Raw genomic sequence first — 18,557 nt, forward strand, 5'->3', positions numbered from 1 at the left:
GGACTATAAGGTTCTATCTGACATTTTGGTTAAAAAAAAGTACATTGACAATAAAACCATTTTAAATCAGAAAGTTATATCTGCGCAAACACCTTTTAACTTGGTGCTATAAGGTTATATCAGCAATCCAATCACACAATTCTGGGTTGTCAATCAAAAATAATTGTATGTAAGGTGATATACAGTGCATTCGGAAAGTATTCAGACCCCTTGACTTTTCCATATTTTGTTACTTTACAGCCTTATTCTAAAATGGATGAAAAAATACATTTACAAATTTAAATAAAAAACAGAAATACCTTATTTACATACAGTACCAGTCAAGAGTGTGGACACAGCTACTCATTCAGGGGTTTTTATTTATTTGGACTATTTTCGACATTTTAGAATAATAGTGAAGACATCAAAACAATGAAATAACACATTTGGAATTTTATAGAAACCAAAAAAGTGTTAAACAAATCAAAATATATTTTATATTTGAGATTCTTTAAAGTAGCCACTTTTTGCCTTGATGACAGCTTTGCACACTCTTGGCATTCTCTCAAGCAGCTTCATGAGGTAGTCACCTGGAATGCATTTTAATTAACAGGTGTGCATTGTTAAAAGTTAACTTGTTGAATTTCTTTCCTTCTTTATGTGTTTGAGCGAATCAGTTGTGTTGTGACAAGGTAGGTATACAGAAGGTATAAGATATACAGAAGACAGCCCTATTTGGTTAAAGACCAAGTCCATATTATGGCAAGAACAGCTCAAATCAAATAAGCAAATAGAAAAGACAGTCAATCATTATTTTAAGACATGAAGGTCAGTCAATCTGGAAAAGTTTATTTAAAAAAAAAAATCAAGAGCTATGATGAAACTGGCTCCCATGAGGACTGCCACAGGAATGGAAGACCCAGAGTTACCTCTGCTGCAGAGGATAAGTTCATTAGAGTTACCAGCCTCAGAAATTGCAGCCTAAATAAATGCTTCACAGAGTTCAAGTAAGAGACACATCTCAACATCAACTGTTAAGAGGAGACTGTGTGAATCAAGGACACCAATAAGAGTAAGAGACTTGCTTGGGCCAAGAAACACAAGCAATGGACATTAGACCGGTGGAAATCTGTCCTTTGGTCTGGTGTCCAAACTGGAGATTTTTGGTTCCAACCGCCATGTCTTTGTGAGACGCGGTGTGGGTGAACGGATAATCTCTGCATGTGTATTTCCCACCATAAAGCATGGAGGAGGAGGTGTTATGGTGTGGAGGTGCTTTGCTGGTGACAGTGTCAGTGATTGATTTAGAATTCAAGGCACACTTAACCAGCAAGGCTACCACAGCATTCTACAGCGATACGCCATCCCATCTGGTTTGGGCTTAGTGGGACTATCATTTGTTTTTCAACATGACAATGACCCAACACACCTCGATGGCAATGTAAGGGCTATTTTACCAAGAATGAAAGTGATGGAGTGCTGCATCAGATGACTTGGCCTCCACAATCACCGACCTCAACCAAATTGAGATGGTTTGGGATGAGTCGGACCGCAGAGTGAAGGAAAAGCAGCCAACAAGTGCTCAGCATATGTGGGAACTCCTTCAAGACTGTTGGAAAAGCATTCCAGGTGAAGCTGGTTGAGAGAATGCCAAGTGTGCAAAGCCGTCATCAAGGCAAAGGATGGCTACTATATTTAGATTTTTAAACACCTTTTTGGTTACTACATGATTCCATGTGTGTTATTTCATAGTTGTAAGGTCTTCAGTATTATTCTACAATGTAGAAAATAGTAAAAATAAAGAAAAACCTTAGAAGGAGTAGGTGTTCTAAAACCTTTGACCTGTAGTGTACATTCTCCTGTTCTATTGTTTTTTTTAAAACTTTTTTTTCATTGTCTAGCATCTATTGGCATTATCCTAGTCAATCTGCAATTGTCTAGCATCTAGCATCTATTGGCATTATCCTAGTCAATCTGCAATGCAATCTGCAAATTTTACATCTTTACATCTCCCCTCTTTCTAAATTTCTAACGGATGTTTTCATATCTGTCCATGAAACCCCTTGCATGTGCTGTGCCGCAAATTGCATTTTGGAACATTCACGCGTAGGCCTACCACCATGTGCACATTGCTGCACCTAAAATATGAAGAAATTATAGTTTATCAACATTTTAAGCTAAACGTTCGGATCTATTCCATCAGCCTTATTAATTGATACACGTATACCTCCACTACACTAATTTGATACACATCGTGGGGATTAAGAAGTGAGTATACGCAATGCCCCTGAAAAATAAGTGGGTATATATGGCGTATACCTGCGCATACCCTCCACTACACCACTGTTTGTCATTTTAGGGAACTATCGCTTAAACAAATGTTTGATGAACATTAATTAATATATTTGATGATGTGATTAAAAAGAAGGAATAGTATTCTCATTATTTCATCATTTAATGATTAAACATTCTGTGCCAGATAGAACCTTCCCATTGGGCACAGATGTCAACTTAACATCTATTCAAATCAAATCTTATTGGTCACATACACATGTTTAGCAGATGTTATCGTGGGTGTAGCGAAATGCTTGTGTTTCTAGCTCCAACAGTGTAGTAATATCTAACAAGTAATATCTAACAATTTCACAACAATACACACACAATACACAGAAATGTAAAGTAAAGGAATGGAATTAAGAATAATCCCAAATTGGTTCTACGTAATTTAATTGAAATGACGTGGAAACAACGTTGATTCAACCACTGTGTGCCTAGTGGATTATGGCTGAACCCAGATTGACATTTCTGAGTCAGAAGATTATATCTGCCATTGCACCCCCACATTTCACTGCAATTATCCGGTGTATGTGACAATTAAACATAAAGAAAAAACAAAAAGACTGATTTAGAAATGTCTTAGGATTTTGGAACTCTGCACTTTTAGGTACCTTTAAGGTGAGGATCTTATTGGCTTATGAAATAATAATTCACAAAAAAACTGTTCTGAGATCTGGGATATGAAAACGTCAATGCTCAATATCTCAGAACTATGCTTTGCGCAGATAGAATCTTACAGTCGAAGGTCTCGAAATGTCAACCTGTGTGCGGAGAGAGACTTGGATAGACAGTTGCTGTGTTCAAGACAACTCGGAACTCGAGAAACTCTGGAATTTGTTGATGTTTTCAAGACAACTGTGAACTCGAAAAGAAACTAGGTCAAATCGTGACGTCAGTGATCTTCAGGTCGGAGACCTAGACTGACCAGATGAAAGCTATGGTCACTTTTTAAATCCACTTCAATAAGTGTAGATGAAGGAAAATAAATATGCTGAAGAAGGATTTTTAAACCCTGAGACATGGATCATGTGTGTGCAACTCAATATTAGGAAGGTGTTATTAATGATTTGTTCACTCAGTGTATATTGCATATTTTAATATTGGGAACTTGGAACTCTTCTGACATCTGACTTCAGTCCGTTCAGTATTAGGAAGGTGTTATTAATGATTTGTTCACTCGATGTATATTGCATATTTTAATATTGTATTATCTTAAAAGTGATTTGCTAAATTAGGATTTTACTATTTGAAAATTATTTATGATTTGCGTTATGATTGTAAATTGCTGTATAATTCAGTCTATGACTGCGAGAAACAAATACATTCTACTACTACAGTACTACTACTACTCCACTTGGAAGGTAACAGAATCAACCAATAGGAAGCTCTACGCAAAAAACATATGCAAATTTTAACTCTGAGGTTCTTTGTTGTCTTGAAAGCACCATTGAACGAAGTCATATATCAAATGTCGGAAGAGTTCCAAGTTCCCAGTGGTCTTGAACTCGGCATCCAATTTGGAAAATCGTTGAAGAAATATGAGCTCCAAGTTTCCCACTTGAAAAGTATCAGAATCAACCAATAGGATGTTCTACGCAAAACAACGTACCCAAATTTCAACTCGGAGGCCCCAGGTTTCCGAGTTGTCGTGAAGGAACCAATAAACTCAGATTTTCCAACTTGGAAAGTTTTACGAAAAAAAAACGTACACCAATTCTAACTTGACGGTTCTGAGTTGTCTTGAAGCATCAACTTGTGACCACTGAGGACAGTGACCCATTATGTGGGCTCAGCATCTGTGAAGGGGACACGGGCACGGGACACACAGGACATGGGAGGGTATGGGGGATGGGGGGGACCTGCGAGATGTCACCAAACAATAGCATGATGCACAACACTGCCAAGTGGGACAGTTCGTGTCACTCACTCATCATTGGGCTTTTGTTTCAAATGCATCTTTCACTCTGAGTAACCTACCAACCATTACAACTAGCCAATGTAAGCTATAGGATGAAAATAACAGCTTGACAGCTACAGTGCATTCGGAAAGTATTCAGATCCCTTGACTTTTTCCAAATTTTGTTACATTACAGCCTTATTCTAACATGGATTAAATAGTTTTTCTCCTCATCAATCTACACACAATACTACATAATGACAAAGCAAAAACAGGTTTTTATAATTTTTTGCAAATTTCAACAACAAAAAACGAAAATACGACATTTACGTAAGTATTCAGACCCTTTGCTCAGGACTTTGTTGAAGCACATTTGGCAGCGATTACAACCTCTAGTCTTCTTGGGCATGATGCTACAAGCTTGGAAAACCTGTATTTGGGGAGTTTCTCCTATTCTTCTATGCAGATACTCTCAAGCTCTGTCAGGTTGGATGGGGAGCGTCGCTGCACAGCTATTTTCATGTCTCTCCAGAGATGTTCGATCGGGTTCAAGTCCAGGCTCTAGCTGGGCCACTCAAGGACATTCAGAGACTTGTCCCAAAGCCACTCCTGCATTGTCTTGGCTGTGTGCTTAGGGTCGTTGTCCTGTTGGAAAGTGACCCTTCGCCCCAGTCTGAATTCCTGAGCGCTCTGGAGCAGGTTTTCATTAAGGATCTCTCTGTACTTTGCTCCGTTCATCTTTCCCTCGATCCTGACTAGTCTGCCAGTCGCTGCTGTTGAAAAAACATCTCCACATCATGATGCTGCCACCACCATGCTTCATCGTAGGGATGGTGCCAGGTTTCGTCTAGATGTGACGCTTTGCATTCAGGCCAAAGAGTTCAATCTTGGTTTCATCAGACCAGAGAATCTTGTTTCTTATGGTCTGAGAGTCCTTTAGGTGCCTTTTGACAAACTCCAAGCAGGCTGTCATGTGCCTTTTACTGAGAAGTGGCTTCTGTCAGGCCACTCTACGATAAAGGCCTGAAATGTTCTCCCATCTCCACAGAGGAACTCTGGAGCTCTGTCAGAGTGAGCATTGGGTTCTTGGTCCCCTCCCTGACCAAGGCCCTTCTCCCCCGATTGCTCAGTTTGGCTAGGCGACCAGCTCTAGGAAGAGTCTTGGTGGTTTCAAACTTCCATTTAAGAATGATGGAGGCCACTGTGTTCAATGCTGCAGACATTTTTTGGTACCCTTCCCCAAATCTGTGCCTTGACAAAATCCTGTCTCGGAACTCTACGGACAATTCTTTCTACCTCATGGCTTGGCTTTTGCTCTGACATGCACTGTCAAGTGTGTGCCTTTCCAAATCATGTCCAGTCAATTGAATTTACCACAGGTGGACTACAATCAAGTTGAAGAAACATCTTAAGGATGATCAATGGGAACAGGATGCAACTGAGTTCAATTTTGAGTCTCATAGCAAAGGGTCCTAATACTTATGTAAATAAGGTATTTCTGTTTTTTATTTGTAATAAATTTGCTAACATTTCTAAAAACCTGTTTTTGCTTTGTCATGATGGGGTATTGTGTGTAAATTGTTGAGAATTTGTTTTATTTAGTCCATTTTAGAATAAGGCTGTAACGTAACAATAATTGGAAGAAGGGAAGGGGTCTGAATAGTTTCCGAATGTTTTTATTTGACAATAAGTAGTAACCATTGGTGAAGCTATGGTTAAGTAGCTCTAAATTATGTGTTCTTGTTTGTGGACGTGAACATTTTTTGACAAGTAAATGAAACGATTATGATGACGAAACATGTATCAATGTGACGACAGCAAAACGCCACAGTAGATTGCGTCATTGTGCTTAGATGATGTACATCATCCTAACATTATGAACAGCCAGTTTGTGACTGTCTGGGCAGACTCACTCTCATGTGGGTCTCCAACAGTAGCCTAAGAGTCTGTTTATGTTATCATGCCAGCTCCTTGTCTCTCAATGTCATTCCAAGCATGTTTGGCTCACTTGACAATGACATCATTGGAGTTGACAAGAGCACAAACAGTTCTGGGACCAGGCTAGGAAGTAGGTGTTTACTTCCCTAAGGTACATTTGGGATTCAGCTACAAAGTTCTACCAGGTAAGTAAAGTGAACCAAAGCTTGTAAGCTTTGGTGAAGAGTGCTGCCAGACATCAGACAGCACTAGGACCCATTGCGAGTGGGAGTTGACTTCTGACATGACACCACAGTACCACCCTATGGCATCGTCCGGGACTGTCTAAGACTCATTGCTGCAGATTTAAGGGGGCTTCGTGCCCCCTTAAATCTGAATACGTGTATTATTCTTCTACTGCACATTTAAATCAATAAATATTTTGATGAACTACATCAACACTGTCTCTTTTTTTAGTTGTCAGCACACGCACACACAAACTCCGGGCCTTTTTAAATACAGAAAAGAATGGCCCTATCTGTGTGTGTGTGTGTGTGTGTGTGTGTGTGTGTGTGTGTGCGTGCGTGCGTGCGTGCGTGCGTGCGTGCGTGCGTGCGTGCGTGCGTGCGTGCGTGCGTGTGTGTGTGTGTGTGTGAGAGAGAGAGAAGCAGATCACAAGCAGACACCTTGTTGTAAGGACACTTCCACAGAGTGAGTAACATTCTACATTGGACCGCAAGCATGCCCTGATGCAATTTACATAATATGTATATTTTTTCGTTTGTGATCTCGTTTTAGTCAGATTTTCTTAAATCAGATATTACTATGGGATGTATCATGAGAACTAACTTCACGCAGATAAGCAGCTCATACAGTAAGAAAGACATTGGCCACATACATCGTTTAGGTTTGTTATGGAGAGCGAGGCCCAGTTCCAATCTGATGCTGCCTCCTAGGGGCTACCTTGAAATGTACATCAAACCACAAATAGGCTGCTACTAGTAGCAATGTGCTGCCTTTGCTCTAAACTGGAGTAAAAAAAATATATCCACTGCTCAAAAAAATAAAGGGAACACTTAAACAACACAATGTAACTCCAAGTCAATCACACTTCTGTGAAATCAAACTGTCCACTTAGGAAGCAACACTGATTGACAATACATTTCACATGCTGTTGTGCAAATGGAATAGACAACAGGTGGAAATTATAGGCAATTAGCAAGACACCCCCAATAAAGGAGTGGTTCTGCAGGTGGTGACCACAGACCACTTCTCAGTGCCTATGCTTCCTGGCTGATGTTTTGGTCACTTTTGAATGCTGGCGGTGCTTTCACTCTAGTGGTAGCATGAGACGGAGTCTACAACCCACACAAGTGGCTCAGGTAGTGCAGATCATCCAGGATGGCACATCAATGCGAGCTGTGGCAAGAAGGTTTGCTGTGTCTGTCAGCGTAGTGTCCAGAGCATGGAGGCGCTACCAGGAGACAGGCCAGTACATCAGGAGACGTGGAGGAGGCCATAGGAGGGCAACAACCCAGCAGCAGGACCGCTACCTCCGCCTTTGAGCAGGAGGAGCACTGCCAGAGCCCTGCAAAATTACCTCCAGCAGGCCACAAATGTGCATGTGTCTGCTCAAACGGTCAGAAACAGACTCCATGAGGGTGGTATGAGGGCCCGACGTCCACAGGTGGGGGTTGTGCTTACAGCCCAACACCGTGCAGGATGTTTGGCATTTGCCAGAGAACACCAAGATTGGCAAATTCGCCACTGGCGCCCTGTGCTCTTCACAGATGAAAGCAGGTTCACACTGAGCACATGTGACAGACGTGACAGAGTCTGGAGACGCCGTGGAGAACGTTCTGCTGCCTGCAACATCCTCCAGCATGACCGGTTTGGCGGTGGGTCAGTCATGGTGTGGGGTGGCATTTCTTTGGGGGGCCGCACAGCCCTCCATGTGCTCGCCAGAGGTAGCCTGACTGCCATTAGGTACCGAGATGAGATCCTCAGACCCCTTGTGAGACCACATGCTGGTGCGGTTGGCCCTGGGTTCCTCCTAATGCAAGACAATGCTAGACCTCATGTGGCTGGAGTGTGTCAGCAGTTCCTGCAAGAGGAAGGCATTGATGCTATGGACTGGCCCGCCCGTTCCCCAGACCTGAATCCAATTGAGCACATCTGGGACATCATGTCTCGCTCCATCCACCAACGCCACGTTGCACCACAGACTGTCCAGGAGTTGGCGGATGCTTTAGTCCAGGTCTGGGAGGAGATGCCTCAGGAGACCATCCGCCACCTCATCAGGAGCATGCCCAGGCGTTGTAGGGAGGTCATACAGGCACGTGGAGGCCACACACACTACTGAGCCTCATTTTGACTTGTTTTAAGGACATTACATCAAAGTTGGATCAGCCTGTAGTGTGGTTTTCCACTTTAATTTTGAGTGTGACTCCAAATCCAGACCTCCATGGGTTGATAAATTTGATTTCCATTGATAATTTTTGTGTGATTTTGTTGTCAGCACATTCAACTATGTAAAGAAAAAAGTATTTAATAAGAATATTTCATTCATTCAGATCTAGGATTATTAGATCTAGGTTATTTTAGTGTTCCCTTTATTTTTTTGAGCAGTGTATATATATTTCACCTTTATTTAACCAGGTAGGCTAGTTGAGAACAAGTTCTCATTTACAACTGCGACCTGGCCAAGATAAAGCAAAGCAGTGCGACAGAAACAACAACACAGAGTTACACATGGAATAAACAAGCGTACAGTCAATAACACAATAGAAAAAAAAGAAAGTCTATATACAGTGTATGCAAATTGCGTGAGGAGGTAAGGCAATAAACAGGCCATAGTAGCGGAGTAATTATAATTTAGTAAATTAACACTGGAGTGATAGATGAGCAGATGATGATGTGCAAGTAGAAATACTGGTGTGCAAAAGAGCAGAAAAGTAAATAAAAACAATATGGGGATGAGGTAGGTAGATTGGGTGGGCTATTTACAGATGGGTTATGTACAGCTGCAGCGATCGGTTAGCTACTCAGATAGCTGATATTTAAAGTTAGTGAGGGAAATATAAGTCTCCAGCTTCAGAGATTTTTGCAATTCGTTCCAGTCATTGGCAGCAGAGAACTGGAAGGAAAGGCGACCAAAGTAGGTGTTGGCTTTGGGGATGACGAGTGAGATATACCTGCTGGAGCGCGTGCTACGGGTGGGTGTTGTTATTGTGACCAGTGAGCTGAGATAAGGCAGAGCTTTACCTAGCATAGACTTATAGATAACCTGGAGCCAGTGTGTCTGGCGACGAACATGTAGCGAGGGCCAGCCGACTAGAGCATACAGGTCGCAGTGGTGGGGGGTCTAAGGGGCTTTGGTGACAAAATGGATGGCACTGTGATAGACTGCATCCAGTTTGCTGAGTAGAGTATTGGAAGCTATTTTGTAAATGACATCGCCGAAGTCGAGGATCGGTAGGATAGTCAGTTTTACGAGGGTATGTTTGGCGGCGTGAGTGAAGGAGGCTTTGTTGCAAAATAGGAATCCAATTCTAGATTTAATTTTGGATTGGAGATGTTTAATATGAGTCTGGAAGGAGAGTTTACAGTCTAGCCAGACACCTAGGTATTTGTAGTTGTCCACATATTCTAAGTCAGAACCGTCCAGAGTAGTGATGCTAGTCGGGCGGGCGGGTTAACGGTTAACAGCTAACGGTTGAAAAGCATACATTTGGTTTTTACTAGCGTTTAAGAGCAGTTGGAGGCCACGGAAGGAGTGTTGTATGGCATTGAAGCTCGTTTGGAGGTTAGTTAACACAGTGTCCAAAGAAGGGCCAGATGTATACAGAATGGTGTCGTCTGCGTAGAGGTGGATCAGGGAAACACCAGCAGCAAGAGCGACATCGTTGATATAAACAGAGAAAAGAGTCGGCCCGAGAATTGAACCCTGTGGTACCCCCATAGAGACTGCCAGAGGTCCGGACAACAGGCCCTCCGATTTGACACACTGAACTCTGTCTGAGAAGTAGTTGGTGAACCAGGCGAGGCAGTCATTTGAGAAACCAAGGCTGTTGAGTCTGCCGATAAGAATACGGTGATTGACAGAGTCGAAAGCCTTGGCCAGATCGATGAAGACAGCTGCACAGTACTGTCTTTTATCGATGGCGGTTATGATATCGTTTAGTACCTTGAGCGTGGCTGAGGTGCACCTGTGACCAGCTCGGAATCCGGATTGCACAGCGGAGAAGGTACGGTGGGATTCGAAATGGTCAGTGATCTGTTTATTAACTTGGCTTTCGAAAACTTTAGAAAGGTAGGGCAGGATGGTTATAGGTCTATAAGAGTTTGGGTGTCCTTTGAAGAGGGGGATGACAGCGGCAGTTTTCCAATCTTTAGGGATCTCGGACGATACGAAAGAGAGGTTGAACAGACTGGTAATAGGGGTTGCAAAAATGGCGGCTGATAATTTTAGAAAGAGAGGGTCCAGATTGTCTAGCCCAGCTGATTTGTACGGGTCCAGGTTTTGCAGCTCTTTCAGAACATCTGCTATCTGGATTTGGGTGAAGGAGAAGCTGGGGAGGCTTGGGCAAGTAGCTGCGGGGGGTGCGGAGCTGTTGGCCGGGGTAGGGGTAGCCAGGAGGAAAGCATGGCCAGCCGTAGAGAAATGCTTATTGAAATTCTCGATTATCGTGGATTTATCGGTGGTGACAGTGTTTCCTAGCCTCAGTGCAGTGGGCAGCTGGGAGGAGGTGCTCTTGTTCTCCATGGACTTTACAGTGTCCCAAAACTTTTTGGAGTTAGAGCTACAGGATGCAAATTTCTGTTTGAAAAAGCTAGTCTTTGCTTTCCTGACTGTATTGGTTCCTGACTTCCCTGAAAAGTTGCATATCGCGGGGACTATTCAATGCTAATGCAGTTCGCCACAGGATGTTTTTGTGCTGGTCGAGGGCAGTTAGGTCTGGAGTGAACCAAGGGCTATATCTGTTCTTAGTTCTACATTTTTTTAAAGGGGCATGGTTATTTAAGATGGTGAGGAAATTACTTTTAAAGAATGACCAGGCATCCTCGTCTGACGGGATGAGGTCAATATCCTTCCAGGATACCTGGGCCAGGTCGATTAGAAAGGCCTGCTCGCAGAAGTGTTTAAGGGAGCGTTTGACAGTGATGAGGGGTGGTTGTTTGACCGTGGACCCATAGCGGATGCAGGCAATGAGGCAGTGATCGCTGAGATCCTGATTGAAAACAGCAGAGGTATATTTGGAGGGCAAGTTGGTCAGGATAATATATATGAGGGTGCCCATGTTTATGGATTTAGAGTTGTACCTGGTGGGTTCCTTGATAATTTGTGTGAGAATGAGGGGATCTAGCTTAGATTGTAGGACTGCCGGGGTGTTAAGCATAAAACAGTTTAGGTCACCTAACAGTACAAACTCTGAAGATAGATGGGGGGCAATCAATTCACATATGGTGTCCAGGGCACAGCTGGGAGCTGAGGGGGGTCTATAACAGGCGGCAAAAGTGATAGACTTATTTCTGTAGAGATTATTTTTTTAAATTAGAAGCTCGAACTGTTTGGGCATAGACCTGGATAGTATGACAGAACTTTGCAGGCTATCTCTGGAGTAGATTGCAACTCCTCCCCCTTTGGCAGTTCTATCGGATGGAAAATGTTGTAGTTGGGTATGGAAATCTCAGAATTTTTGGTGACCTTTCTAAGCCAGGATTCAGACACAGCAAGGACATCAGGGTTGGCGGAGTGTGCTAAAGCAGTGAGTAAAACAAACTTAGGGAGGAGGCTTCTGATGTTAACATGCATGAAACTAAGGCTTTTTCGGGTTACAGAAGTCAACAAATGAGAGTGCCTGGGGACACGCGGGGCCTGGGTTAACCTCCACATCACCCGAGGAACAGAGGAGGAGTAGGATGAGGGTACGGCTATAGGCTACCAAAACTGGTCGTCGAGTGAGTTTGGGGACAGAGAATAAAAGGAGCAGATTTCTGGGCGCGGTAGAATAGATTCAGGGCATAATGTACAGACAGGGGTATGGTGGGGTGCGGGTACAGTGGAGGGAAATGGGATTGGTTTTTACAGTAGTGTTGCAGTCCTCTGAATGCTTGGGAGTGTAGAGGCAGGATGATACTTGTCCCTGTGCTGCTGTCAGCCCCTTCTAGGGAACTCTGGAGGAGACATGGGTGTGCCCATAACATAGGTGAGGCTGAAAAGTGTGTACCTGCCTACAACAGACAGGAAACAGCACATTCGTGAGTGGAGGGGGCGTTAATGATGGCCTGATTAGGACAATTGGCAAATAAACGTGTGTAATAACATCCCACTTGGCACACCACGTCATTTTAAAGTGAAAATGTGTGTCATTTGTGGTTGAGATGTTGATCAATAAGATTTAAACCTTTATTCACTCACTCAAAAAGACTGAAGTTTTTTAAATTCCCAATGTGTTATCACTAGGTTTACAACACAACCAAAGATCAACATTTAAAGGAGATGTATCTAATGCTTGAATAGATATACAGTATCTAATGCTTGAGCCACTGGCCTAATTCTATTCTTTAACTTTTATTTTTGGTTTAGTTGGAGACCGTTAATCCAACATATTATTTGTTAAATTGTTGACAAGTTAATAAGCTGTTTACTGAATTGCAAAAGTGATATTGAATTGTGTTTGGTTGTCAACGTAACCAAATATCAACATATGAAGAAGATGTATATTATGTGCCACTGACTTAGTCTGACTTTAATTCCAGTTTGTTTACAAAATAATAATTGATAAGTTGGATTCTCCATTTCAACCAAAAATCTAAGTTAAAGAATAGGAATAAATCAAATCAAACTTTAACAGCACTTTAAATAAAGTTTGTGATTTAGTCCTATTCTTTAACTTAGATTTTTGGTTGAAATGGAGATGTGAATCCAACATATTCATTATTAACATGAAGATTACATTTGACATCAATCAAAGCAGGAAAACCCTAGGCTTACAGTGCATTCAGAAAGTATTCAAACCCCTTGATCTTTTCCACATTACAGCCTTATTCTAAAATTTATTAAATAAAATTCAATCTTCATCAATCTACACACAATACACCATAATTAAAAAACGAAACAGGTTTTTAGAAATGTTAGCAAATTTATTACAACCCCCCCAGAAATACCTTATTTACATAAGTATTCAGACTGTTTGCTATGAGACTCGAAATTGAGCTCAGGTGCATCCTGTTTCCATTTATCATCCTTGAGATGTTTCTACAACCTGATTGGAGTCCACCTGTGGTAAATTCAATTGATTGGACATGATTTGGAAAGGCACACACCTGTCTATATAAGGTCCCACAGTTGACAGTGCATGTCAGAGCAAAAGCCAAGCCATGAGGTCGAAGGAATTGTCCGTAGAGTTCCGAGACAGGATTTTGTCAAGGCACAGATATGGGGAAGGGTACCAAAACATTTCTGCAGCATTGAAGGTCCCCAAGAACACAGTGGCCTGCATCATTCTTAAGTGGAGGACGTTTGGAACCACCAAGACTCTTTCTAGAGTTGGCAGCCTGGCCAAACTGAGCAATCAGGGCAGAAGGGCCTTGGTCAGGGAGGTGAGCAAGAACCCGATGGTCACTCTGACAGAGCTCCAGAGTTCCTCTGTGGGGATGGGAGGACCTTCGAGAAGGACAACCATCTCTGCAGCACTCTACCAATCCAGCCTTTATGGTAGAGTGGCCTGACGGAAGCCACTCCTCAGTAAAAGACACATGACAGCCCGCTTGACAACGCAGGAGTGACAAGTCTCTGAATGTCCTTGAGTGGCCCAGCCAGAGATCTTGGATGTTTCAACAAAGTACAAAGAAAAGGGTAAATGTGATATGTAAATGTGTTATTTTTCATTTGTAATGAATTTGCTAAAATGTCTAACCCTGTTTTTGCTTGGTCATTATGGGGTATTGTGTGTAGATTGATGAGGAAAAAACCCAATTGAATCCATTTCAGAATAAGGCTGTAACGTAACAAAAATGTGGAAAAAGTCAAGGGGTCTGAATACTTTCCAAATGCACTGTATATGTATTGTCTATTTTTAGTTGAACCCTGGGGTTAAATTTAAAACGAGCTGTTGATGACTTTGCAAATGCTATAGTATATAGGCCTAAATAGTATCATTGATGATATGTAAAGTCTGCTTACACTTCATTTGCTCTTTTAAGCCTTCCCTTTAAAATGACTTTGATAGCAACAGTGAATCTAGTCACTACATTTACATTTTAGTCCTTTAGCAGACTAAGTGACTTATCAGAGCAGTTAGGGTTAAGTGCCTTACTTAAAGGCACATCGACAGTTTTCACCTGGTGAAAACTGAACCTTTCAGTTTCTGGCCCAACGTTCTTAAACCCTAGGCTACCTGTCGCCCGCTTATTAAGAGATCTCTCAATAGTCATTCTCACGATAGCACATTGGTAGTAATTGGTGACAAATATCAAAGATAAGTGGGGCAGGGCTTGCTTAAAACCCTGGAGGGGGGACATAATGGATAGATGTAGATAGCTCAATTCTCCAGTAGGAGGTACTGCTCAGCCTATTGTTTACTTTTTTGATAGTGGATATAATGTTGAAGATCTGACGTTGTTTCAAATGTACAACTTCAACATATTTAATACAAGGTTTGTCTATGTTAAAAATTGGTTACCATGATGACATAATTCTGTGGTTGAAATTTCACCCTCAAAACAGTTAACGTTGATTCCTTTTTTTCAAATCAAATGTATTTTCCACATAGATTCCACGTCACAACACATTGACAAATTACATTGAAACAACGTTGATTCAACCAGTTTGTGCCCAGTGGTATGTGTGTGCTAACAGATGGACATGTGGATTAAGAATGTATAATCCATATACACACATGAGTAGTTGACTGTGTGGTTCTGTGTTCTCTCTCTCTCTCCCCCTCACTTTTCTTCCTGTCATGTTACTGCCTGTGGGCTGTAATTACAGGGAGAGAAGAAGGTAGGGTTGAGGGGAGAACAGAGAGAGAGTGAAATAGAGACGAGTAATAGTGGCAGAATGTGCAAGAAAAAAAAGGAAGAGATATTCAGTAACATTCAAACATTGACTTTTAACCTAATACATTTTCAAATTACCAGGTGCACTCTCTCATGGTTGCTTCAAGACTACCTGCCCTAGAGACAAGAAACTTTTGTTCAGGTTGCCTCGGGCTCAGACAATTATAAAAACCCTGAAACCATCCATTCAATCTGTACCAGAGATATTTATGCCCAGTATTGATTGACCTGTTTAATGATTCTACAATGTGGCAATAACTAGATGTGCTTTGGCATTCCAATAGAACTGTTCATGAAATTATAATCCGGAAGAGGTTAACGGTTTAATTGACATAAGAACACATACTGTACAAAGGTCTATTTCCACCAGAAATACAGGTCATGTCTATAAAAATAACAGCAATAATAAAACCTATAGTCCAAAGATAGACCTCACAGATTCTCTTGGTTGACTATTTGTACTTGTAACATTTGTACTAACACATAAGCGTTCAAACACAACCAATAAACGTGTTTCATCAGCGAAGTAGTGAACAGTGAAATCACACACACATGTTTGTTTTACTATCCTTGTTGGGACCAAACAATTGATTCTCATTCAAAATCATATTTTCCCTAACCCTAACCCTAATTGTAACCCAAACACCTAAGTCTAAAATGGCCTTTTTCCTCGTGGGAACCAGCAACATTTCCCCACTTATCTGAATTGTCCTTATTTTACTATCCTTGTGAGGACTTCTGATCCCCACAAGGATAGTAATACAAACACACACACACACACACACATATAACCTATTGTGCAATAGCCAAGAAAACATTGTGTGAAGGCCAGGAATGTCATGTAGTATCCATATGTTAGACTCTGATAGACAACTTGGCAGTGAGTAGTCTAACAGATATATTTATGTCAATTGCTTGGATTGAAATAATGATGCATTTCAGAGGCAGACGCAGCTTAACATTTTAGTGGGTAAGGAATAGCTAAGGTTATGTTGTAGGCCTAAAACAGGCAGCCTATAGGCAGGCCTAATAGAGAGGCCTACACTGCTAAATAAGCCTATATGTAGGCGTTGAATACAGAAATGTCAGTTTAGATCTCGTAATTTCTTCCCAGACTCTTTGGCATTTTTACAGCTGTACAGCCATTTTATAATCCTGGCATTGCGCTCAATTACCGATGTCCCCTGTCGAACAGTTTCATGCATCTCCTCTTCCAGTAATCCTTCGTTACTGTCCTCGCCACTATTCCGTGTGAACCCGTCATCTGACGTCGAGATGCTGACGCTTCGGATTTTATTGGCAAGTTCATCCGAACATGCGGAAAAGTTTTCTTTGCCCAGGGACTCTATGACGTCGCCATTCAGTCCGCAGTATTTGAAGAAGGCATCAAAGTCGGCAAAGTTTTTGGAATATCTTGAGCTGATGTCAGAGTGAGAACGGCCGACCCCTTTGCGAGTCCTCCTCTGAACTTCCGCTACTCTTTTGTGAGTGGGTCTCTGCATCACACCTGGGGACACTTTTGGCACCGGGCTTCTTATGTCCGTCCAATCTTCATCTGTAGATATAGATTGTGTTTCTGGCTGTATGGGTTTCGAATAGCCAGCCTTTGAATCACATTCCTTGGCAAGTCCTTCGGGTGTCGTAAATTTGGTATACATTTCCTCTTCCTCACATTCCTTACCTGATGCCTCAGGTAGTAAACTTGCCTTATCCAGAGAGCTGAGCAACAACCTGCGCCCCAAATTCAGTTTATTTTTCTCACGCGTCGATCCTTTCACAAGTTCACATTTCTGTCGGTACAGTAAAAGTGAGTCTCTTCTTTTGGAGCTCGTCCGATGCACCACATGTTTGTCCTCCGGCGGCGAAGGCCCTCCTTGCACACTGCTTGTACCCGCAGGCGAATTCCTCCCACTGTTCCTACAGTTCCAGTTGGAGCTCCGGTTAGACGATCCGTTACTACTAACAGAGGCAGATCCAAAACTAACCACGGGCTCCTGTATCGAGTTGACCACCTGTTGACTTTTGACATACTGTTTTTTACTTGCGGCAAGCATCTCCACTGCGCTCATGCGTCCCGTCTCCTCGCTCTCCAGTTCCATCTGTTTCCGAAGGTATTCCGGACCCTTCTCTAGAATTCTAGTGGCATCTACACCTTTGTTAGTCATATTGTTGGTTTTTGCTTTCAAAACACTACGCTAGCTGGCATTCCAAAACTGTACTCAGAATGTAAAGGGATCCCGCGTTGCCAATCCATGTTCGCGCAGTGCCTAAATGTCCAGAAGCTCGAAGTAAGAACAATGAAATGTTCTACTGTACAAACAAGCTCGTGCCTTGTCCAAGCACGTACTAAAGCGGGAGTGTTCACCTTTCTGCTTAAACACATTACACAACCCCATCCCGTCTTGCGCAAGGCCAGGTTGAACCAAACAAGTGGTATGCAAAGTACACCTGATCATCACCAGTTTTTGATATCTACCCCCCAATTTTTTTAAACTGGTTACAAGTAAATAAGTTTTTTGTTGTTGTTGAGGAAACCTAACTACATTTGTTGAAACCAAATTTATGATTAAATGCCAACTGTTATATTTTATTATTAACAAATCTATATTTTATGTTGCAACCTATTTCTTTCAACACTCAACTTGCTTTCCCATTTGGTTAAACCTAACAAACAACATAAATATAAAACCAATATTTAATGTTAATACAGCCCATTTTTTATTATTTTTATTTTTAATCATCCCCCGTCCCCGCAGGAGGCCTTTTGCCTTTTGGTAGGCCGTCATTGTAAATAAGAATTTGTTCTTAACTGACTTGCCTAGTTCAATAACGGTTAAATAAATAACAATAAAACAAATAAAAGTAGATTTTCACTTTGGAGTTACCTATCCAAATGTCTTTAATTGGGTTACAAGCAATTAGATACATTTCCTGTAAATAAAGATATTAAGTTGGTTCCATAACATGAACTCATTTCACGATTTACCAAATACATTCTTTACATAAGTTCACATTTACTGGCTACAATATTGTAACCAAATGGTGGCAATCTCGACAATGGAAACCTTTCCATAGTCTTTCGTATCACATGCACTTATACAAATATAATTTGGGATTCAGTGCTGGCAGAGTACAGGTATAAGCTTGATAATATTAAAACATAACACTTTAACTGTAATGACATTCACACACTGAAAGCCACGCCTCCAACTCTTCTAATAGGATGCCTCTGCTTTATCGCCCCCACTGCTACGCAATGCAAATGAGCATGAGGTGTTGAAAGCAATTTCACACTTTCTGTGAAAATGTTATCACCTACACTGCCATTGGATGCAATGAAACCACCCAACTTTATATCCGGAAA

General features: G+C 41.8%; 1 protein-coding gene across 1 annotated transcript; it reads right to left on the reverse strand.

Annotated features, from left to right (window-relative positions):
• Positions 1-15,497: 15,497 nt before the first annotated feature.
• On the reverse strand, positions 15,498-17,555 carry fam110c (family with sequence similarity 110 member C). The gene has a single exon (XM_038962286.1). The coding sequence runs from the start codon at positions 17,356-17,358 to the stop codon at positions 16,279-16,281; it is 1,080 nt and encodes a 359-aa protein (XP_038818214.1). The 5' UTR covers positions 17,359-17,555; the 3' UTR covers positions 15,498-16,278.
• Between the last annotated feature and the right edge of the window lie 1,002 nt (positions 17,556-18,557).

Source organism: Salvelinus namaycush, chromosome 24 (assembly GCF_016432855.1).
Source record: "Salvelinus namaycush isolate Seneca chromosome 24, SaNama_1.0, whole genome shotgun sequence".
NCBI classification, from domain to species: domain Eukaryota; kingdom Metazoa; phylum Chordata; class Actinopteri; order Salmoniformes; family Salmonidae; genus Salvelinus; species Salvelinus namaycush.